Source organism: Cylas formicarius, unplaced genomic scaffold (genome assembly GCF_029955315.1).
Source record: "Cylas formicarius isolate icCylForm1 unplaced genomic scaffold, icCylForm1.1 PGA_scaffold_1__22_contigs__length_36826433, whole genome shotgun sequence".
NCBI lineage: Eukaryota > Metazoa > Arthropoda > Insecta > Coleoptera > Brentidae > Cylas > Cylas formicarius.
Genome location: NW_026844264.1, coordinates 5,289,093 through 5,314,712, shown reverse-complemented (window position 1 = coordinate 5,314,712; position 25,620 = coordinate 5,289,093). Strand labels below are relative to the sequence as shown.

General features: G+C 34.4%; 1 protein-coding gene across 9 annotated transcripts in view; it reads right to left on the bottom strand.

Moving 5' to 3' along the window:
• Window positions 1–25,620, bottom strand: part of LOC132696963 (basement membrane-specific heparan sulfate proteoglycan core protein) — a 571,468-nt gene that overhangs the window by 36,426 nt on the left and 509,422 nt on the right. For all 9 annotated transcript variants that reach the window (XM_060662152.1, XM_060662157.1, XM_060662158.1 and 6 more), the window contains 11 exons: window positions 21,987–22,144; window positions 16,206–16,380; window positions 16,103–16,138; window positions 12,462–12,613; window positions 9,967–10,364; window positions 9,643–9,905; window positions 7,686–7,866; window positions 5,810–6,043; window positions 5,571–5,749; window positions 479–493; window positions 298–393 (listed from right to left, as the gene is read on the bottom strand). In XM_060662152.1, the coding sequence (XP_060518135.1) occupies window positions 298–393; window positions 479–493; window positions 5,571–5,749; window positions 5,810–6,043; window positions 7,686–7,866; window positions 9,643–9,905; window positions 9,967–10,364; window positions 12,462–12,613; window positions 16,103–16,138; window positions 16,206–16,380; window positions 21,987–22,144 (1,887 nt within the window). The remainder of the gene's footprint in view (window positions 1–297; window positions 394–478; window positions 494–5,570; window positions 5,750–5,809; window positions 6,044–7,685; window positions 7,867–9,642; window positions 9,906–9,966; window positions 10,365–12,461; window positions 12,614–16,102; window positions 16,139–16,205; window positions 16,381–21,986; window positions 22,145–25,620) is intronic.

The following is a 25,620-nucleotide window of genomic DNA, read 5'->3' as shown; positions in this document are numbered from 1 at the left end:
AACAACCGACGCCGGAGGCATCTGGAAGTTTTGTAAATATTACAGTGGCCTGTGGACGTTTCTTTGAAAAAAAAATTTCTGGTTTACAAAATTTGGTCACCGTTACCTTTATAACATTCGGCATTATATTCTACAGAGCTTTAACAATAGCAACGAAAACGTTTCGCAAACATTTCTCAGGTTTTCTCAGTTCTCAGGTTTTATAAACTAGTAACCGTTACCATTGTCAAACAAAAAATGTTAGTTGAGCTCTCTTATCTTTCTGGGAGGACTATACGTATTCTAAACTATGCTTACAGCTGCTAGTTATCCTGCACCGAATCTCCGCCCTCCCGCCGGCGATCGCATTGAACTCTTCGAAGGGCTCGTCAAGTCGCGGTCCAACGTCTCCGCCTATTTAATTCCAAAGTTCAGTTTTCCAATGACCAATGTTATAATTGAACAATAATTAATATGTTATCGTTAATGTAACACTTACCTCCCGGATGTTGATCTAGAATCCCAGTTAGTAGAGTTCCAGTTGAAACAGAAAGCAAACGCCACATTAGACGACAAATATTAGTGGAACGGCGCAAATTTGTAGACCCAAAAATTCAATTAGCATTGTTATAGATTGCACAGCGAAAGAATCTGAATCAGTTTTAATATCCCCCCCCCCTTTAATACAAGATCTTTGCTGAATTTTGCCACTCGTGCTTATGAACCACTAGTCGTGGTCCACCCTCAATAAATTGTTTCCGCTTTTTTTCGCATTCTGCAAGAAGTCTCGGTTGGGGACCTGAACCTATGCAGCGTAAAAAAGTAGTAGCAAGAGGGATGTTTTTTTTTTACTGTTCTGTCATAAATGATGTTGTTGAGAAACTCGTCTTATGAAACACCATTCCTAAATTGCTAATGACTCTGTCGGGGGTAACAATGCGTAATTTTGAAGTCCCAAATTTGCGGAGCAAACTTAGATACATAAATATTGTAAGAGGCCTGTTCGAACAAATTCTCGTTCTGTCACACGCGAAACAATGTTGTTTATATTTATTTAAAGAAAACAACCACCAGAGTGTTCTTAGATTTATTTCATATGTCTTGGGCTTCATTGACCCCTTAGAAAGAGAGTGACTTTCGAATAACCCTCGTAATTTGTTACGTTTTTTCTACTAAATATGGCATATTTTTTGTCATTTTATCATTATTTTAAAAGCAAAACAACAATAATAACAAAATATACGCCTGGCTACTGTAGTCTAATAGGATTAATCAATGTAGATATAACCTCAATTTTTAAACAAATAAGGTACGTGCTCTAAATATTGCCATTGTAGGTAGGTAAGGTAGTTTTTGATTAGTCGGCTACTTGTTTTAACATCGGAAGGTTTAATTTTTGATGTGCGTGTATTATTTGAAATGCATTTCTAGGTTAGGGAATGTTTTTTTTATACGTCATTTGCTTCTAATGTTGCCACCACTAAGGATTCAAAATATTTTCACTGGCAATATTAGGAAGATCAAGAAAAATAGCTCAGTGGTCAGAAAGAAAAGAAAAGAAAATATCCCTCGTACAACACTAAGCCTTAATCATATGACCTAAATACAAAAAGAAAGCTCGATATTCTCTGCGACACAAGAAACTGACCTTGTTGGAAGAATTCAAAGAGTATCTGAGGTAGGAATGCCTATAACAAGCAAGATTTCAATGGAAAGTGTATTTTCGTGTACAATCATGGTTCAAATCCGTTTTTCAAAATCTCGAAAAGAGCTGGAAGAAAATGGCTCAAGTTACTCTTGTCAAAGCATCTGGATGTATCAAGACGAATAGCTGAAGAATATGCCACGAGCCCACCTGACCCAACAGTTGATGACTACTTCCATAAGTTGTGAGCAACTATCTAGCAGCTAAAGATATTTGACAAACTAGGTAACATTTATAACTTGGACGAGAAAGGGTTCAGATTGACAATTCATAAACAACAAATTTTATCAGACTAGAAATGGGTAAAGCGGGTACAGTTAACTGCATCCCAGCGTGGGCAAAATATGTCGTAAAGGTAACATAATAAGTGAAGCATTTACTGAGTGCTTTAATCACTTTTCTACATTCAAAAATCCTGCCCCTACACTGCTAACATTTGCTGTGGCCTAAAGTCAGCTTGATATTTCCATAGTTAACATAACATTATCTTGCCGTCAAAGCAACACGTCGCATTAGTAGTAATCCATGGACAAGTCCGTATTTAAAAGTATTGAGATGTTTTGGGAACAAGAAATTCTGAAAAGCAAAGAAAAATGAGGATGGGATAAATTTTTACTCCCTTTTGGTTAAAAGCTATTACTCTAAACATTATTTCTGGTTTTGAAGCCATTAGACCAGAGGCCTGAGAAGCTAATGCACTGAGTTTGATTACACAAAGAGAAGGAAATGAACAAAGTTTTCACACTAATTGTGATCAAACAAATTGCTTCGGTTCAATTCGCAAACAAACATGAAGAATGTGTAGGTTTAACCAAACATGACAAAGAAAGGTTTACTTGTCCTGTAGTTCCTAATGTGAATAAAGATGGCAATAAGAAAGTATAATTGTTCTTAATTTATCTTGTTTTAGAAGAATAATAGGAGGCCTAGTTACAATAACTTAGTTTCTATTTAGTTTTTTCAGTTAACTAATATACAGTATTAGCAACAATGTATTTATATACTCCTACGCAATTTGTAGTTAATTATTAATAAAAATATAAGATTTATATACAACTAAGCGTTAAACTGGCAATATTTGACGTGCTTACTTTACATACACACAAAATGTCCCATTTTTGATGGTTTTAGGACGTCAAGTTTTTGATTTGAATTTTTAGATACAGACTGATTTTCAAAATGTTACTTGGACATTTTTCGACAAGGTGGAAAATGACGTGAATATAGTTTTTTTTACGTAGGATCCAGTGGTGTAGTCATTTTCTCCTATTTTTTGATATTAGCTTGTCAAAAATATATATCCTATAATGGGCCATAAAAAAAGGTTTTAGTTTTGTGATATAATAGTATATTGCACACAAACACAATTTTATTTCCATATGTTTTGAAAACTTTTTGAAATAAATAATGTAACTTATGTGTTATTTATTTACTCATAAAAAATCAAATTAAAGATATATGCTTTAAATTTAAATAGCTTTTTTTTTGTCATATATTTTTGAAAAGCTAATAACCAGTCGAATGGAATTATAACATGTCAAAAGCTTTGGGCCACGAAAGCTCCAACACATGTGCTTTAATGCGGCATGGAAGTTATAAAAAAAACTGATTGGTATGTTGACAGTGGAGCAAATATGCTCAGTAAAAGTCACAGTGTACTCCAATCTTTTTTATGTTGAAATATACCGGATCTCAATGGAATTACTAGCATAGTGATAACTGTAGAAGAAAATGTAATAAATCAGAAATTTGGAAGAACTAAATAAATAAAATATGGCTACATTTCAATTGAATAGCAGTTGTTGGTTTACCCTTTTTTCCGTTTTTTTGTTCCACGGGTAAACCCATGAAAGAAATGTTCTTTATCGTTTTTGGATAGCCCCAGTAGTATTGATTAGCAGCCATGTCATTGTCACGGCCGCCAATTATAAATGTAAAACTACAAAGTCCAACTTTCAGTGTCCTTTCGTTGAAAGCGAATGTTTTTTTTTAATTATTATTAATTTTTTTTTTAAATAATCTATCTTTCCATTTTTTACTTAAAATATGTTTTTTTTCTAAATTTAAATTGACTGAGCTAAGATGATAGTTTTTGAACCCTACTATCTCTCAACTTATTAGAGCTATGGAAAAAAAAAGAACAATTTTGACTAATAACAAAGGCAGCATGGATAAGAAAGCCATACAGTGTTATTCTACTTATGGGAAGTCACAGAATGATAAACTTTCACAAAAAAAAGTAACACCGCCTTCAGTGCAGTTTTTTTAATTTTCTTATTTAGTGATAAATGAGCAGCTAATACTGAATGAGAAAAATTCAAGGCAGACTGCAGAAATCATAGTTTTAAATAAAACAGGTAGTGCTGATATTGACCTAAAACATTTGACCGCAATTAAATTAGAATAAGAAATATTCAGATTTTTACAGTTATTTAATGATTTATCAAAGCTCTTTGGGCAATACCGTGCTTATATATTATATAAAATATTAGAATGTTCCGACGTCTGCATACATAAACAGATTCTTAATTACCGGTATTGTAAGGTTATAAATTTAAATTTAATAGCGGAGACCCATTCAAATCCATTTGGTCATTAAGTAATAGATTTGAATATCACATTGTGTTCATTTCCATAGCTTCCAACAAATTTAATTTTTTGCTTTTTGGTGGATAATGTAATATATAATACTTATCGTAAAATTTGTGCATTTTTGAATTTCAATGAATTGCGTAGTTAGAATCAGAACTTTTATTTTCATACACTCTTTAAAAGTATTATTTTTTATTTCAGGGTTTTTGGGTTCGGTGTTTAATAACATTTATAAAACAGTAAAATACTAGTACATAGAAGAACCTAGCAAGACAATTTCGAAACATCTAACTAAATTTTGTCTCAAGATTGCTTTTAAAATTGAAAACATCATGAGAAAGTTTTAAAAAAATAATAACACTAAATCACGAAAAACTCAAAAATCCGGAATCGCTGTGTTAGGTCAAGTCAAGTTCAAATGTGAATCACGTGCCAAAATTGCAAAGAAACGCATCAACGAACATAAAAAGAGCGTATAAAAATAAAAGTTCGGATATTAACTATGACATTAACTGAAATTCAGAAATGCACAAGTTCGACGATAATTTTGGTATTTTACGTAAAACACCAAGAGAAAAAAATTATATTCCTAAATTTGTTGGAAGCTATGAACATTAACAAAATGGATTTGAATGCGTTTCAATTGTTAAATTTGTCATACCTCAGCAGTAGCCATAACGAATTATGGTTTGCACTGCTTGGCTATCTGCCTTACTCACCAGATCTAGCCCCGAGCAAATTCTTTTTGTTGTCTCATCTGAAAACTGCAATCATCTTCGAGAAATATTATTTTGCTGAGAAAAACTATAAAGAAAATTTTTAAAAACTTTTCAAGTAACCCCCTATCTATATAGACGTCGGACGCGCGGTGTTGTGTTATAAGGATTTTCATCAAAAGCAATCTCAGTTCAATTCAAGGTCGCCAGATTTTTAATAAATACAAGCAGTTAGTTGATGAGACTGATTTCACTAATGGTACACGTTTGGCATTTTTGTTCTTCCGATACCGTTTTACCACTATGGCCTTATTGTCCTATTGTCTAAATTTCAAGTTTATGCAGTTTTGGTTTATAGAGGTATCGCTGTGCTAGAAATTCCCATGACACCCGATATATGCTAGTCGATGAGAAATTTTGTTACATATTGCAAAACTTGAAAAGGATATTAAAATTACCGTTAAATGGCGAGCTAGCGCTTAAAAGCTAATTCTGGTTTAATAATAAATCATCAATTAATCACATTAGACCTAACATGAACATAAACTCACATTATAAAGGCAAAATAGTTCACTCACCCGGATTATCGCCCCGTTCCGGGTAAATATCCACCAGTACCCTCTTCTCGTTGATACCAGCGCCGCTTTCTCCGACGCACACGTAGACGCCGGCGTCTTGCGTCGTTAGACGGGTAAACTCTTGCACGGCGTAAGAACGCGAAACTTGGGACTCGTCTAAATTCGAGCTTCCTCGCACGCTAAGAACGGTAAGTGTCCATCAACGAAACCTCCAAAAAGGAGGACCGCGAAACAAGTACCTGGGAACCAAGCCTTCCTTCTGCCATCGCACGTTAGGTTCCGGGATTCCGGTACCTCTGCATTCGAGCCTCAAGTGCTCGTCCACGTAACGTGTGATCATGTCCTCGTTCGGGGTTACTTGCAATTCGGGTAAGGTGTGGACCACGACGGTGGCGACCGCCGTCGCGGTGCCGGCGTCGTTCGATGCGGTGCACACGTACGCGCCTTCCTCGTTCTGGGTGATTCTCGTCAGTCTGGAAACATTCACTTTACCTTAATAGAAATACAACAGGTAACCGATATAGTTGAGCAGGAGGGCCAGCAGGAGCAGGGCGCAGAAATTCTCGACGAATAAATATATAAACGAGCTAAGGAGAAGCGTTAGCAGGATACTTTTAAACAGACTCATCGTAAAGTCCCATGACGTGACACCAAACGTCAGATGTATTATGACGTGTTGTTGAAGTGACTTCAATAATCTAATACGTAATGTATTTGTTACGTCAGTGTTAAGTCAGTCTGAAGTTGACTTGAAACATGTCCTGTTTATGTCAGATAACAACTAACAAATTAACAATTGATATAAATAGATAAACGTTATTAACAAATCTTTGTTGATGAATCGAACTTGATGTTTTGCCAATCATTCTGTTGGCTTCTTCAGAGCTTGACTGAAACTGGCTCGCATTCTACTCGGTACTTGCTGTATAAACTTGAATGGTAGTTAAGATTGTTTTTTGCTTATAAATTTCTATGGATTCTGAGTTTTTGCGTTGATAGAAGAATTGATTACATACAGGAATTTATGCTTTATCATATGAAATTTCTCCATGATTTTATTCGGTAACTGCTGATGAGTTTACTTCTCGATGTCTTAAGGCTCTATCATGTTCATTGAGCCTAGTTTATATTTTTCGACCGATCTCTTCAATGTATGAAGATGTTGAGAGATTTACGGTAAATCTGGTGTTGTTCTCAGTTTCAGTTCAAAAGATAAAACTCTTCATTTTCAATCATCTGTCATATCCTCAGTTTCAATAGCTAAAATATTTGCCTATGAAAATACTAGTGAAGGGCGATATAATATTGTTTTTCAGTAGAGTTTTATAGTAAATTATTTTTATACGAATGATTATCTCAAAAATAGGATCATGCGGTGTAAAGAACTTGGACGTAAACTATGGTCACTCTAATGTTAGAAATACGATAAATATAATTGAAGCAAATTTTATAAAAGGTTGAACAGATATTGCTATTAATAAAAAGTAAATGGCTGCTTGGAGAATAAAGTACTTTTCTATCCTTTTATTTATCTTCTACAAAGATTATCGTCCTTTCATGATAAAAGATATTTTTGTTATTTTGCATTTTTACAATGTTTTTGCAACTGAAATATTCATGCAATTAAATTAGAACAAAAAATGTTCAGGTTTTCATATTTATTTAATGATTTATGACAGCTATCTCGGCAACACCGTGCCTTTATAAAAAAAAAATGAGCAGAGTGAATACCACATTTTTATTGTTTAAAAAAAGTTATAGCTTTTTGTATTATTTTACATTCAAAATATTTTATTTATTAATATTTCAAGGTCCCAAAAATTATATTTCCCTTCTCTAACTAATTAATTCCTTAATTTTCCTTTAATATATATTAAGGTAATAATATTATTTGAATTGTTTCTAAGTTTTAGTTCAATTGTGCGATATCTTAAGTACCGTGACTACATACCTAACGTATTGCCAAAATTAGTAATTTTAATTTAAATAAAAATATTCAATTAGGGCCTGAATAGTATCCAGGAAACTCGACGTCTGCATATAAAAATATCAATGCCGATTGCGTAATAAAGTATAATTACTACAACATGGCGATAAATGTGACGTTTTCATTACCTTAATGTTCCACCGGACATTATTTCTACGTTGGTTCCCAAAGGTCGACCATTTTCTCTGCTCCAGGTGATAGTGGGCGAGGGATAGCCCTGTATAGTTCTGCACTGCAGGTGGGCGCTGTTTCCCGCGACTATCGTTAAAGTGGACTCGGGATAAATTTGCAGCAACGGAGCCTCAAACCCTAGCAGTAAAAATACCGATGTTGCTTTTTATAATGTAAAAACATATATCCATGGAAAATAATTAAGGAAAGAATAGGTATTGGAGAATATTAATAGAAGGAGCAAGACCTAGCGAAACCTAAAACATTATTAAGACATGGGGGAGACAATAAAAACAAACATTTCTGCCAATCAGTGGAAAAATTATTATCCATCCAAACTAACCAAAGATCGTAAAGAATTCATGGCATCAGCTGGTAACACAAACATTTACTCTGCTGTAAGAAACATTAGAGATATAACCCAAGGTCCCTGAAATGATAGAAAAATCCTGTTAGTCCGGGAACTGTTGTCACTGAACTTATTAAACATAGCCCAAACATGTTTGAACAATTAACAAAACTAACCAAAACCACAGAACCAAGATCATAAAGCAAAGAGTGGTAGGAGATTTTCAGATCAGGAAGACAAAATTGTTTCTCAACTGGCGGCTGATCCGCTGATAGTACTCTCATCCTCAGACAACAGCGTGAGAAACGCAGATAAATTGAAAAAAGCCCTTATATTCATCGATCTGCAAAAAGCACACGATAGTGAACCCCCCAATAAGTTCAGGAATGCTTGAATGTATAAATGAATGCTATATCGAAACCACATAAGCTGTATCAGAAGAGTTTACAGCGTCTAAGGGCCTAAGATTGTACGGCATCCACACTATTCAAAATTGTAAGTCTTGGAAGTAGGAAAAGCGAAGTACAGTAGTATGAGTATAGGAGATATTGTCTTATACATACCGCATTTCGCATATGACCAAATAATTTGCGTTTAAGGCGAAGAGGATGCAAATGATACTTTGATACTAAACAAAGAAAACTTAAAGTAGAGGTCACAAATAAATGCAGAATACATGGTTACTTTTTCATTCGTATGCACGGAATACTATAAAGTCCTGAATCTCAAACGGAATTTTGTCTGCTGTTGGTTTTAACATTATATTTCTTAAGAACTTTTGATTTGTGGTCAGTGACGTAAAGGAAGTGAATGTAAGAAAGGACCCCAGTGACAAGTATTGGGTTGCTTTCGGATTTATCTTCTATGGAAGGTTGAGGTGGAGTGTATTTTGTGATGACACATTTAATATCTCTAATGTGGAAATTATTAGCGAGAAGAGCAGATGTGTAAGATGTTTTAAATCTGGGTTCAGTGGCTCGAGTTGGGACAGTTATACGGCTCTGTAAACAAGAGAGTTGTTAACCGATAATTTTGAATCTTAGAGAGTCCGTAGAAACGAGAAATTTTAGAGTGGTGAGAGTTGTACAGTTTACAGCATCCAATGCCTATGTGGAATTAGAGAAACATTAAAAACAGTATATTAGTAAGTTCAGAGTAGAATCTGACTCAGTTTTAAACGTTCATAATTGTAAACGGTATTTCAGTAGCCTGTGGAAGTTTCCATGAAAAACAAAAGTGTTGTCGAGATAGTCGTCGTTAATGATGTAGATGCGTGCAATTTAACAAAAAAGAGTAACAAAAAATTGTTGTCCTAATTTATGTCCTAACAAAACTCAAAATTTTAAATCAGGATGACGGGCAGTAGCCAGGAGCAACATAATAGAGGCAATAGATGTCAAACATTTGAAATGTTTCAGACATTTAAACTGCATGCCCGAATAGACCTATGAAGAAGAAACCAGCAGAGATCTTCAAGATGAAGCTGTTCAAGATAGATAATTAAGGAGACTGCGATGAGAAAGATGTTATCAGGTGTAGAAGGTACGCAATATATATAAACTTACGTGTAACTTCCACGGTCGATACGGCCTGTTCTATGCCCAAGCTGTTGGTGACCACGCAAATGTACACACCCCTGTCTTCGATCTTGGCGTTTCTTATGTGTAACGTGGAGCCGATTTGTTCCAGATTGGCGCCGAAATCGCCTTGCACTTTGGTCCATTTTACTGTCGGTGGCGGAGAACCTGACGCGTCGCATTTAATCTCGACGGAGTCGCCTTGCCGGAGCGTTATACGGTCCTGGGATACCCTAGCGGACGGGTAGACGCTGAAAATTGGATTAGGTCGTAAAAAAACACTCCACGATACACGGTTTATGTTTGAATTACCCGGAGTCGCCGGTCAGGGACACCGTTACGGTCTGCACGCCTCTGGTCCCGTCGTAAGACGTAGCGGTACAGATGTAGACTCCCGCATCGTCCGCTTGCGCGCTGGGGATGTAAAGCAGACCGTTTTCGTCTCTAGATCTGTACGGTAGGTTGCCGTTTTGTTTGCTCCATCGCACGATTTGAGCGCGATCGGCCATACATCTGAGCACCACGTCCTCGCCTACTCGGCCGGTATACTGGGCGGGGTCGATTCTGACCCTCAACACTGAACTGGCCGAAACGCGCACTTCGAAACTTCTAGAGTCGGTGCCAGCACGGTTCGTGGCCACGCATTGGTAAAACCCTTGGTCCGACGATCTGGCTTGAGTGATGCGGAATACCCCGTTGGCGAAGGTGTGCTAAATTTTACAGAAATTTATTTGCAAGAAATTTATTTTTTATGTCTTAATTTATTATATTAAAAGTACACAAACATATATAGGGTTCGTCAAGGCTGCGCAACGGCCATATATCTATGGTATTTTCCCAAACCTACCAAAATTTCTTATTTCAAGTACACTGTCCATCAAAATTAACACACCACTATTATATTTGAAGAAACAAACAAGAAAATTAAAAAAATATTAATTTTAGTTAAAACTACTTAACAAGGGGTATTTCCTGCTCTATTTTGAGTAACAGCATAGCAGCGATTATTTATACTTAAAAGTACAGGTCTTAACTAGTTTTGATCCAAATTAATATATATTTGGACGATATCTCCAGTGAGCTCATTCACAGAGCTATTGCGTTAAAAGTGGGACTGCTTGTTGGCTAATCCACAGTTTCAATTCCGATCGCATTGAGATAATTTTGCCGCATCTGAGCAACATGCAGAGGAGGGTTATCTCCCTTATGTACATATGTGCTATTAAATTGCCATTATCAATAATCAATACAAATAATCTGGTGTTTTGGAAGTTACGATGTGTTCTCTGGCAAAATTTAGTCTTGCTCTACGATGCTCTGGAGCAAAGGTTGATCTTCGCGCAAGGTTTCTTTCTGTAGCTGTGTTCGTGGTACCCTTCCTCTCACAAATCGTTATTTTAAAGCAGATACTCTAAATAAACGGTCTTGAACTAGCGTAGTTATACGAGATCTGCCTTGATCAGGTCTTTTTAAGAGCTGATTTGTCTCACTGTAACGTTCGATCATACTGGAAACGAATGCGATACACCAAACCTCTGTCCAATTCTCCGAAAGCTTCATCCCTCCTTCATCCCATCCATAGGATGGGATAGGTCAAATTTCTTAGATTGGCGTTCCATGTACCGTACCGTACCTTACAAATGTAAAATTCTAGCTTACAAAAGACGAGGAACATTATTAATCTGAATTGCAACAAAATAAAAATAAGATAAACAGACTTCGATAAAAAAAAGCAACTACAGACATTTGGAATTTATATACCACGGCAGCTTACAATATAAATAAATAATAAAATAAATAATAAATAAATAATGAAATAAATAATAAATAAATAAAATAAATCAAAATAATTAAGTGGTGCGTTAATTTTGGTGGCCAGTGTAGAAAGGATATATTGTTATTCCATTTTGCGACAAAATAAAAATAAAATAAACAGATCTCGAAACGAAAGCAACTACAGAAATTTGGAATGTATGTACTATGACAGCTTGCGATATAAACAATAAAATAAATAATAAATAAATAAAATAAATCAAAAGAATTTATTGGTGCGTTAATTTTGGTGGCCAGTTTAGAAACGATATATTGTTATTCCATTTTGCAACAAAATAAAAATAAAATAAAAGAACTGCAGAAATTTGGAATGTATGAATTATGGAAGTTTACAGTATAAATAAATAATGAAATAAGTAATAAATAAATCAAATAAATCATTAAGTGGTGCGTTAATTATTCTGGGCAGTGTAGAAAGGATATATTTTTGTTCCATTTTTGTATTGCTCTTAAAGCTGTAACTATTTTTTAAGTAACATGCCCCACACCCAAATTCAGGCGTTTTTGCAGGAATGCAGTCCAGACTGTCAACGTGAACTTTAAATTGTTACATGAAAGCCAAAAAACAATAAGATTGGCGGAATGAACTCATGTCAATCTGCTCTGGGTACCCGCTCATGTAGGTATTGAAGGCAACAAAATGGCGGACAGACTGCCTCCTGATACGGCGGCAACACCGTATCTTGGATTAGAGAATAGAAAGATGTCTCACAAGCACGAGACTGTTAGAATAAAACCTTAGAGCGACAAAAAAGAAAAAACAAAAAAATATGAACTGTCATTTATCGCACACTTGTCAAATACATTCGGATTCTTTGGTTTGCGCACAAACGAAACATAAAGATTAGATCATGAGATATTAAACCACTACCAGCAAACGGTAGATGACTAAGTAACCAAGAGACACCACTTCTAGCTGTAGACCTTCACCACCACTATTAAAGCGAAATAAACATTGGGTCCCTTATACTCACGCTGGGATTTAATACGTTGTGATCGGCCCTCGACAGAAGTAACTCTGGGATGGGGTTGCCGGATGCCAAGCAACGGACTTCGATTAGACCGCCTTCGCTGACGTCGATGACAGGCGGAGATACCACTATGGCGGGAGGCACGTCGTTTTGCTCTAAAATCAATTGAATAGAATAATGAAATATCCACACAAAAAAAGAATATATATAAAAACCTTATATTGGCTATTTCAGAAAAGTGTAGGCTAATAAATGAAATAGATGAACTTAGTATCATTTTTGACTGCTTATCTTACACTCATTATTCCTTTATGGAAATTATTAACACTTTAATGACAAACTGAAACATAATTGCGGTATTTGCTGTTGCTGTTCACAGTGTTATAAAATTAGTAATGAAATAACGACATTGACTACAAACGAGTGGGAAAGTTATTTTAGATGTACACTATTCCCCCATAGTTAGGATTAAAAAATTCGTTTATTATTGTGGAAAAGAAAGACAACTGGTGAAGAGGAATCTCCCAAAAAAGTGTGGGTAGTACAGTAAAAGTCTTCTATCGAGATATCACTGATGAAAATACGAAATTATCTACTTGTTATCCAAATCGTTTTATGTAATACGCCTTTAAAGATGTTGTAGAAAAACAAAGTGTCACGAAGTGTCAAATCCAATAAGACTTATATGGAAGCAATTGAAGAGATTTATTGCAAATCATTACACGTCATTCAAGCTGAAAGATCTTTAGTTACCGGTTTATCAGGCATGTGAGAAGTGACTGATAAAAATAAGGGTACCTAAATGTCTAAAAGATAACAGAACCTTCAGCCTATAAATTTGCTACCAACATTTTGATAGATCTTTTTTTGGAAGCAGAATGTGTAGTTCTCTAGAAGTATCCTCTGGAGGCTCTCAGGTTTCTATTTCGGGACCTCTGTTATTCTATATCTATTGTCATTCACAATTCCCAAAAATCTTCTTATCGTATTTGGTCACTTTTATGCGGATGATAGTGACATGTATTTTGATCGATGAGGTCAATCAGGTAATTTCTGGATTAAATTGCGACCTTTATAAGCAATCATGAGCAATAGTTTCTGGTCGACAAGCATACAACATTCTATTAAATAAATCAATATATTTTATAGATCCAATAAAAAATGTTGGATTGCTGATTGATTCAGAGTTTAAATTTACTCCACAAAGTGAAAACTGGACAACATAGACGTTACTTTGCGATTCATTGTTTGTATCCCAAACGACATATTCTTCTTGTCTATGCTTGGTCTATGGCATTCGCAAGTTTCAATATGTTAATCACAGTCTAGCGCATTCTGCACTTCACTAATAGAGTTCAACTTTCGGACTGACATACATAATGCACATTTAAGATTGACATATAATATGTTTAATCTATCCTTCTGTATATGTTGTTATATCGGATAACTAGATTAAGTGTAAAAACAATCAGCGTTCCTACAATGCTGAACTAAACTACGCCTGAATTTTTAAATTTTTAATAAAATGTGTATTTACTTAATTCAATTAAGACTTTTCTTTCACAACTTGGGTCGGTGTCTTTGGTATAAGACGGAACAAGGTGTAGTCAACGTTTTATTCACGGCCGAGAACTCTTCTACCTGCGCAGCATGTTGATAAAATTACAGCTTTTTGGGCAAGACTTATAATTGTTTTAGAGACCGACAGTTCAATTTGCTTCACAAAATTGGGGAGCTGCTTGTCAATTAGGCCATTTGCGAAGACAACTATTGCTATAATTTTGACAGAGTATAACCGGTACATGTCTTTTGTTTCCAGGGCCAACTCCTGATACTTATCGAACTTTTCATTTCTCGCTTTGTTGATGTTATGATCGAATAGTATGGTAGTGTCAAAGATATTGGAATTTCGGGTCTCTCTACTCGTTACCATTTCTCTGTCCCGTTCCAATAGATTTTTATATTTCCGTTCTCTATTATAGTTATTATATAGTGTTATTGTATTATTCAGATTATATTTTTTGAAGATTGCTTGATGAAATATTCCTGCAAATCTGTTGTGTTGCTTCGTGTAGTCCCATGGCGAGAGGGTTGGGCATCCAGACGACAAATGCTGTGTGGTGTTTCGCACATCCTACACTGATCATCGGATAGTGTTTTTTCTGGATATACTCGACTATTCTCCTACTCCTCTTCTAGCGGTTTGAATGTTCTTTTTTATTTCAGGACTCAGGTTCAGTGGAGAGTAGTTGCTATCAGCTACCACTATCGCTTTATGGAGATTGGCCATGCAGTTAGTGGAGTAAGTATACAATTTCCTTATTAGGATCGCATGTTTCATTTTGCAGGTAACCTCTTCCACCTTCATTCATAGACAATGAAAGGTAATGAGCGCGGTGTTTGGCTCTGAACCCATGAGTTAATAGCCTGAATTTGGGCGCCCACACACAAAGTTTTCACGACGGATCCAACCCTTTTCATAAGATTCTCCTCTGTATCTTGCTTCATCGTTCTACAATCAGCGGTTAGCGCCTGCTTTCGTGCAAGAGTAGTGCTGGAAATTACATTTTCTTACCTCTCTTCGCATGTATAAAGGCACACTTTTCTATTCCAAATTCCATTCGGATGTCCTTTGTGAATTTAGCAACTAGTTTTAGACCAACTAAAATCGATTATAGCCAGTTTTTATGTACTAATCCATTGGCTGCTATGACTATCGAAAATGTGTCGACTTTTCCAGGTTCCAGAGCTGCTTCAGCTCGAATAGTAGCTGTTGGTACTTTCTCACCTTCTCAGCGTAGGCTTAAATTAATTTATCTAGTACCCAAATATATGACCCATACTTAGAGAGGATTTTTCTGGATGTTAATACTCCAGATGAGTTCCATTCAATTTTATATATTCTATATATTCAGTTGTGGCCTTGCACAGTCCGGTTTTTAAAGCTATTTCCGGTTGAGGATCTTGACCACTTGTTCGTGTCGGTGAAGATATTGCGCGGTGTGCTAGGTCTGCTGACGATGTCAAGCCGGACACACCATGCTGTATGGATTGATCTAGGCTGCACCCAGATCCAACATGTGAGATCTTGATCCAAAATGAAGCTGAGAAACCCTTTTGTGCCAGGGAAGAAAAAAAAATAGAATAAGAAGAATGAGAAGAAAGAAATAAGAGAATAAGTAGGATAACGAGTTTGCTTTGCTAATTTCCTAATTGTTAAGGCTGATACGAAACCTGCAGTGCACTTCCTTACTTTTCCAGCTCTCCTTTGTGCCAGCGAGTGGTCATTGATTCTTTGCTAGTGAAAAAATTTTTAGGTTCCTCATTTCATCTACGAAACCTAGATTGACGATTTCAAGATGCCGAACGTATAAGTTGTGGTTGGTTAGTTTAAGAACCCAGGTATTCATTACATTGATTTTGTTTTTGTTATTATTATTAAATCAATGCCAAATAATGAAAGTGAATGAATGAAATCCCTTTACATATGTAATGAGGCTTTATTTGTCTACACCTTACTGAAATAGACTTTAGGTACCGTAGCCCTTATTTTAAATGCCTGAGGCAATTGAGAATATTGAACAGGCTATTTAATTTAATGAAAAAAACGTCTTCATAAAATGGACAATGCTATGTACACTTACGTTTACCTGAACTACTGATATTTCTTGTAACTTTCACTTAAGCGGCAGCAAAAAAAACGAATTAGTCAAACACTCGGGACGCCAATTGACGCTGCTTACTTACCACCGACCACAATGTTGACGCTTTGGGTCACGATGGAATATCCGTCGTCTGCCTCGCAAATGTAGCGACCAGAGTCAGGGACCTGCAGGTTCGTGATCACCAGGAGACCGCGTCCGTCATCGATCGCCGTGTATGGTAAGTCTCTATAGTCCTTGCTCCAGTGTACACGCACGGTCTATTGTGAAAAAAATCAGTCAAAACTTTCTTTCAAAAAATTTAATTGCATTTTTTAGTCCATTCAAGCTTTGAGTAGAACTATACCAACTATACCAAAAGAGTCCATACCAAAAGCGAATCAGAGTAGAGAACAAAATAAAATAAATGTGACCAAGACTTTTGATATGATAAGTATATAATTAACTCTCGAAAAATTCTATAATTGCGGGATGCATTGAAGTACTATTCTTGGATAAAATCTTAACTCATTGTTAGAGAATAACAAATCAATTTATTTCGATATCTCAATCAGTAAACAGTGGCGTATCTCGAGGAAGCAAACTGGGACCGCTTTGATTCATAATTTTCTTTGGCAGTATTATGCAGGGGTTTTTTAGTCATTACGTAAATACGAAGTGAAATGGTAGGTAGGTTAGATATTTTATCCAAAATATCTACCGGCGCGGTAAAGTTTCGCAATGAAAATGGATGTTTTAAATGAATCAAAAACAAAAATGATGCTTTTTATTTTGACACATTTAAAGGCGTGTGTATTTTTAAATTAAATAACAAAACGATTGAACAAATCACAGTTGTGAAATATTTGGTTGTTTTTATTGACTAATATTTTACGTGGACCTATCAGGTTAAGGAATAAGGCCGATATTCAGCTTTTGGAACTTTACCGTTATGGCTACTATATACATACCATTGCAAAATATTTCTTAAACTAAATTTATAAATGTTCCCATCCCTATTCATTTTGGCTTCAATTGTACATATAAAAATAATATATAAAATATATATCGCTTCAGAAACGGTCAATATATATAGCAAATAGTCTGAGAGTGCTACCAATTAAACCCTGTAATAAACTTTCCACTGAGGTTAACATAATACAAAAAGTAGTGCGTTTAAAAGTCTATTGAAAAATAATTCAATAAAAAATGTCTATACATAAATCTAAGTTTGAGCACCTCCCAGCTCTTGCCATTGACATTTAGTTAATTTTGACATATTACAGTGCAGGGACGTATTTTTATTTTAGTAGCCTCATAAATTTTAAAATAATTTATGCTTTGCCATTAGTAGTGCCGTAGTAATTATTGGTCATGTTTAGAATGCGGGTTGAAGAAAATTTTGGCGACAGAATGTAGGAGAGTAAAGGACTAAAAAGAAACTGATATTTGGATATGTACTGCAAGAGAATCGCTTTACGATTAGATAAAAATTAAATTTATTACAATTGCTCATATTGCTTCTACGTATTTAAATTAAAAAAAATTGTTTGAAAAGACATCAACGTGTACTATTGTGTACTATACTGAAGTGAATTCATCGATAATGATTCACTAGAAAGGAAGAAACGATGCGAAAAAGGTATTATATATATATATATATATATATATATATATATATATATATATATATATATATATATATATATATATATATATATGATGACACTATATTCCGGGATATCATCCATTCGCTCGTTGAACTCCGACTGGAATCCTGCATCCGACTGGAATCCTGCAAATCTTGCATCCGACTGGAATCCTGCAGACGTTTCGCCAAAATCTCACTTGGCATCTTCGATGCTCGCGCTCCGAAAACACTTCGAACACTACATATACATATATATATATATATATATATATATATATATATATATATATATATATATATATATATATATATATATATATATATATATATATATATATATGATGACACTATATTCCGGGATATCATCCGTTCGCTCGTTGAACTCCGACTGGAATCCTGCATCCGACTGGAATCCTGCAAATCTTGCATCCGACTGGAATCCTGCAGACGTTTCGCCAAAATCTCACTTGGCATCTTCAATGCTCGCGCTCCGAGCGTTTCGATTCCATGGAACCACCATCAACTTTGATTTTTCTTATGGGACGGAAAAAAAGTACACACAGTATTAGGTTGTGCTTTTCATTGCGAATGCAACGATGTACGATACAATACGGTTACTTATGTTTTTATCCAGAAAAGTGGCTTTTTAATACATTTCTAGTATTTTATTGTAGTAGGCCATGAGATCCGAACGATGAAAGGCAAAAGAAAATGGTTGACAAGTTCGAGTTAATGTGTTTATTTATTTACTAACTCTAACTGTTCATTTAACATAACAACTAAATCCAACAAGTTAATGAAAAACAAATTCTATAACAAATGTTCGAATAAATGACCTCCATTTTCTAGGCATAAGTATGCCCGTCTCACGGTAGACTCCAAAACACGACTTAACATTTCAGGAGTAATTTTATTAAACGCTGCTCGTACTGATTGACGTAATTGTTCCTCGTTGTCAAAACATTCTTTGAATACCTCATTTTTTATGTAGCCCCATAAGAAAAAGTCCAAGGGAGTTAAGTCCGGGGACCTTGGAGGCCAAGATGTTTCACTGTAAGTCCCAATGTATTTTCCATCAAACCGTTCAGTTAAATATTGGCGAACTTCTCTGGAGTTATGGGCTGGGGCACCATCTTGTTGGAACCAGCAGCCTTGCACAGCGCCTAGCGGTAAATCATCTAAGGCATCTTCTAAATCGTGCCTCAAGATGTCAAGGTACCGCTCGGAAGTTAAGGAATTATTATAGAAAATAGGGCCTATAATCTTGCTACCAAAAATCCCACACCAAATATTAAACCCAAAGCGAACTTGATGTCTGGATAGTCTATTAACACGTGGATTTTGTTGCGACCAATAGTGTGTATTGCGCCTGTTATAAATACCGTTATTGGTCACCATACTTTCATCAGACCAAATCACTTTATATGGAAAATTAAAACTCTCATCACACATCCTGGTATACCACTCACAAAAATGTCTACGTCGTTCGTCGTCACCCGGTTTTAATCCTTGATATATTCTGAATTTGTAAGGCTTAAATTCATTTTTCCTTAAAATAAACTGAGCTGTAGATTTAGCTACCCCATTCTGGTCTTCAATTTCTCTGGTAGAAGTTTGTGGATTTTCGATAACAGATTGTAGAACAATGTATTGGTTTTCTTCATTGGAAGGTTTTTGTCGGGATAATGCAGGCTTCTTAAATGATCCATATTCTTTCAGATTAAATAACAAACGCCGAAAAATACTCTTGTCAGGTTGTCTCCGCTCTGGGTATTTGTTAGAATACCTACGCTCGGCTTCCACACAATTTCTTTGGCATCAGATGTAGCAAGACAGCATATCACATTTTTCTTCGTTTGTAAAATTACCTCCCTCCATGGTAGAACAAAATAAATTAGAAAAAGACAACAACAATAAAAATACAAAAACAATAACTAAAGGAATAAACTTATGATCGACTGATAACCAAGACAAATAACATTAATGTGTCATTGAAATTGACTGGATGTCATTTTGTCATGGCCTACTCCATTTAAATGCTGAAATGTATTAAAAATCCATCTTTCTGGATAAAAACATAAGTAACCGTATTGTATCGTACATCGTTGCATTCGCAATGAAAAGCACAACCTAATACTGTGTGTACTTTTTTTCCGTCCCATAAGAAAAATCAAAGTTGATGGTGGTTCCATGGAATCGAAACGCTGTAATGAAAATTTGTTAACGTCAATTTGGAGAGATTAAAAAGTGCCAATGGAAAAGTGTTTTCCGTTTTTTCATATCTTTTCAAATAGCTTTAAAAAATAATAAAAACGAAATCGCAATATTTCGGTTTTTCTCGGATATTTCCGGAACGGCTTGAAATTTTCAAATTTGTAAAACGGGATCTTGTTCGGTATCAAAATGCGCAACTTTTGTCTAATTTAACCGACACTGTATCTCTTATAGTTTCCGAGATCCCCATGCTGTGCATCCTTATCTTGGACACACTGTATATCTCTATATATATATATATATATATATATATATATATATATATATATATATATATATATATATATATATATATATATATATATATATATATATATATATATATATATATGCAAATGCAATGCGATGCAAATGCAATGCGATGCAAATTACGAATGAGTTCCCTTTATTTCAACATCCTTAAAACAAAATTACCTTTTTATCTTTACAGAAAAATTACTCTTAACATATCAATACATAATTTGAATCTGCGTGGAAGACACCGACTAGTTATACCACGTCACCGCAAAGAATTATTTAAAAGATCATATTCCTATAATATAGCCATTTGCATTAACTCTATTACTAATTTTGATATTAATCAGTCCAACTCGACTTTTACGAATAATTTCAAAAAGCAGTTGTTACGTACGCACTAATATTAAGCTCTTCTACAAAACATGTGCCCCTTTCCTTTCCTTTCCTTCCCCCTCCATTTCTTCTCTTTTCTTTTCTTTAGAATTATGTGTATCTACGCTTGGAGCTTTCAAATAAATTCTATGAAATTTTTTATTATTATATTTTCGCTGTTAAATTGAGGCCTGAACCGTATCTAGAACTTCTAAATGGGCGCCCTAACAAGGGCTATTGTTGACCATTATTTCACTTATTTAACTTTGGTTATGTAATTATTTCTATGTACTTTGATGGTTATAACAATAAATGTATTATTATTATTATTATTATTATATATATGTATATACATATATATATATATATATATATATATATATATATATATATATATATATATATATATATATATATATATATATATATATATATATATATATATATATATATATATATATATATATATATATATATATATATATATATATATATATATATATATATATATATATATATATATATATATATATATATATATATATATATATATATATATATATATATATATATATATATATATATATATATATATATATATATATATATCCCTATTATCAAGTTTATTGCTTCGAAGCTTACAGTAAAATAATTTTTTTCATAATTTTTTAAAAGCTGATGATGATGATGTTAAAATATGAATCTCTGCCTTAAATCCTCATCTAGGAAATTATAGAAATAGGCCTCCAAAAATGTGTAGGCCAACTTGTTTTCTAAACTAATTTATCTCATTTCACTTTTCTCTGTTTCTTGTATATTTGGTAGTTAGATTTTGTTTTTGACAATATTTAAAACCGTTTTAAAACATAATTTCGACTCCCTTAACACTAGTTTTTTGGAATCCAATTTTTGCATATTGTAAACCTGACTGCACTAAAGAGTGTGTTTTTGCCTTGTTTATTTAAGGTGTTTTTAAAATATTTGAATTTGTAAATCAGTGGCCTTAGATTGTTTATTACTCTTTGTAAATGTTTATGTATAAGAGGGAACAATTAATGGTCAAGCAGGAAGTGCCCACATTTATTATCAACGACCACTCTAGTGATTCTAGTGATTTCAGTGACTCATATTCATGGTTCATGGCATTTAATTATTAATTTTTACAGGTACTGAACGTTACTGCCATGTGTTTTAATAATGATTGACAAATGAGCCACGGAGTTGTTAACAAATATATAACAAGTATATAACGTAACAAATGATTGACAGGTTTACATTATACAATATTTTGATTAAACGACAAGATGTAAAAGTGTATTTGGTATGATTTGTAGTTATGTTAGGGTTACTTACTCGGGGGGCTAAGCGTGACGTCGCCGAACAGTTAAGCCTGACGGTGCTGCCAACTTCGTAAATTTGGAGCGTGTGACCCGTTATGACCACTTCGATCGACGGCGGTGTCGGAGGCGTGATCGTCATATTTGGTCTTGGCGGCACTGTCACAATGACGGCTAAAAATGATAACGAACATCGTGAACGTCAATGTCAACAATAAAATAGAGGCCAGGCATTTGATCGTACGAAATTTTATCGAAATAAGTTTTTGTCAAAATTATGAACAAATTTTCTCTGGCCTATTAAAGCAGATCATTTTTTAAAGAGCGGCCCACCACATTCGCCTGGGTTTTTGTACGAGAAATGAAAAGAGTTGCGGAAAAACCGTATTATGTCGCCCACTTTAAAGTTATTTTAAGATATGAAAAAAGGTACAGAGTTTTCTTTTATATTTTGATTTTGAGTTTACTATTATTTTTTTAATTTATTTGATTTTTTCTCTATTACCTTCTAATCTAAAAACAATTTACTACAATCTAAAAACAAATGAGTGCCCCAAATATATAAAAAATTAAGAACTTCACTTTTTTAATTTATCATTAAATAGTTTATCATTAAATAGTAGAATATATAATGTCCTTTTTTTAGTAAAACAGTAAACAGAACGAGAGAAAAAAACTGAAAAACCTAATTAATTTATGATTAACTGTTAATGTTAATTTAAGAGGTGTTCAAAAAGTACACCCGATAGTTCAATACATTTTTAAGCACATTTTTCTATTGAGTGAATTGTTTTTACTATTGTTCTACTGTCTATCTGGTTAATTTTTTCTCTTTTGTAGCCTTTAAAACGTCAAGCTGTTTGGTATTCGCTTTATAATTTTCGTTCTTTAAATAACCCCACAAGTAAAAATCAAGTGGGGTTATATCTGGTAACCTAGGAGGCCAAGGAATAGGTTCATTTGTAGCAATCCATTTATTGCTGAAAATGGTTTGTCAAAAATGTGCCTTCGAAATTATGAGCTGGTGTTCGAAATGGGGATTCTACCTACCTATGAGGTCAAGCTCATGTGTAAAATCATAGACCAAAACCAATCATACCGCACTAAACGTTAAAGCTGAAACGAACTTGTGGACCTCGGAGATGTACTAGCAATAAATTTTCTCGTGATTTATTGGAAAATAATTTCCAAAATTTGAAAAATTTGATTCGTCCGTCCATTAAATATACCGGCAAAAGTCAACATACCAATGACAAAAAAACAGTCTTCTCTCTGAATTCCGTGCCAAAAGCGCCTAGGCTGGTCGTTATTTACTAGGGCAAGATTTGTGTTTTTTTAAATCCTTCGGACAGTATTAAAGGTAGAGTTTTCGACTATGTCTCGAACATAATTGTCACGATATGCTCCAAAATATCCAAGAGCATCAATTTGAGTACCTACAAAAATTTTTGTTGTCTCCTTTTTGCAAAAACATTTTCAATATTTCTAAAGATTCGATAGAGGTGCAGAAAAAATTGTTCATGTGGCGGAACGCTCTCTGGATATATGTTTTGTATTGTTCTCTTGCCCTTACAGACGATTTACTGCATGCCAAATAGCATTCTATCATGTCGCACTTTTCTTCATCTGTAAAAACTATTTCTGAATAAGTGATACAGTAAAATTAATTTATAAAATTAATTTAAATAGTTGATAACAATTGATATAACAATAATACTAATTAACACATTAAAACTAATTTTTTCACAACTAGAAAACCAGTTGGCGGGGATGTTATTATTTTGCACAATCTTTTCTACGCCTTTATAGAATCTTTAGAAATAATGAAACCGTTTCTGCCAAAAGAAGGAGACGAACACATTTGTTTAATAAATAGGTTTTATGTGCTGATAATTCGGTTATTTTTAATTTTACATTTAAAAAGAGTACATTTTACTCATTTTTCTTTAAACCCTGAATTCAATTGTTTTCCTGTTTTCACCATCTTATTCAGCGCTACTAGTTTGATAACTTAATCGACTTTGTATCTCTACTCATAACAGCCAATCAATGACTAACACTTAATTTAGAACAGCCGGAAGAGTGACTAAAGATATACAAAATATATGGAATTCTGTAGGAATAAAAACTTTCATAGATAGCTTTCTTAGCCCTCCTGCATATTTGAAAATAATTTTGAAATATGCCCTTCATGGACTCACAAAATGCTGAACTAAAAGTGTTTCCCCAACTCTTTTAATTTCTCGAGGTGAATGTGGTGGACCACCACAACAAGTGACGTCACATTGTTGCGACGCCATTAACGAAAAGTTCGATAGTTAGAATGTGTTATCACGTATTTTTCTGAACTAAAACTAAACACAAATCTTATATGGTGGACGCAGTACACATTCGGTTAAAATATTTGCCAGACAATGCGAAATTGTTAGAGACAATTGTATTGACATTAGTACATAATATTTCTCTCGTGAGTAAAGCAACTGTAATTTATATTCTCTTACATTAATCATTCAAAGTCGACTCTCCCTGAATTTTATATTTATATTAAATAAAACAGCATCCTAAAAGTTTCCTGCCAAATTTGTTGTCAATTGATCGAGAAATATACATCAAAGTTGCTTCAATCAATCAACGTACTCGTACTATATCGTCGGATCTATTCTATGGTCGGGACAATGAACGAATTATATCACAAAAAGCCTCTACGGTGATATATATTATATATATCTTTCCAAACCTGGCAGGATTTTAACGCTTACAACTCCATTAATGGCCCCAGTTTTACCAACGATTAAGCACTGAAGGGTTTGCTCTTCGCACCCCACAACGGATTTGAAAATTGCCCGTGCTCCGCCGCTGAACGCGATAGAGTTAGAAATTTTTGTTTCCTGCAAACTATTCAGGTTGCGTATAACGAAATCGAAATTTGACGTGTTTTGGCTCCAGTAAGTGCACGTAAACTCGATTTGCTCGCCCATCGGAGCCACCACCTTCGAAGGCTTCAATTCCACCGGCAACAGGATATCAATCTCTGTTTTTCCTGGAAGCTTCGCTATCGTTGGTGGAGAATAAATGATCATTAGATAATCCCGGGATGCGTGGGCACTTGTTGCGTTAGCTATTGCTACTGATTATATGCTAATGATGATTACTTAGTTACAGCTTGTGTGTCCCACTTAGGACCCATTTTACAACCCTTATTTATGGTTCGTTTTTAATTTTTTTTGTTAGTAATGGGACCATTTTACCAAAGAGAGAGAAGAGGGTAATACTATTAGTTTTTTTTAAGAAAAAAGTTTCAACGAATTCTTATTCAGAAGTACTTAGAATCCACCTATACCAATTTCTATCACGTTTTAACACAGGGTATTTCGAATATCGTTTGCGCCCGTTTAAGGTTGTTCGTCCTTGTAAAATCTTTTTATTTACTGTTTGAATTTGTTATTTTTTTTGTTCTATAGATATTTCAAAAGTAGAATAAAAGCTTATGGTACATACTGTATCAACCTGAAGTTATAGGAGTAATTTTTGAAGCGAAATATCCCGAAGAGCTACTAGGCATTTCTTTAAGAATAAGAATAAGAGTTTAGGATAAACTAAAACCTGCTACGTGGTGCTCGAAATATCATGGGCATCTTGCTTAAGCTCCT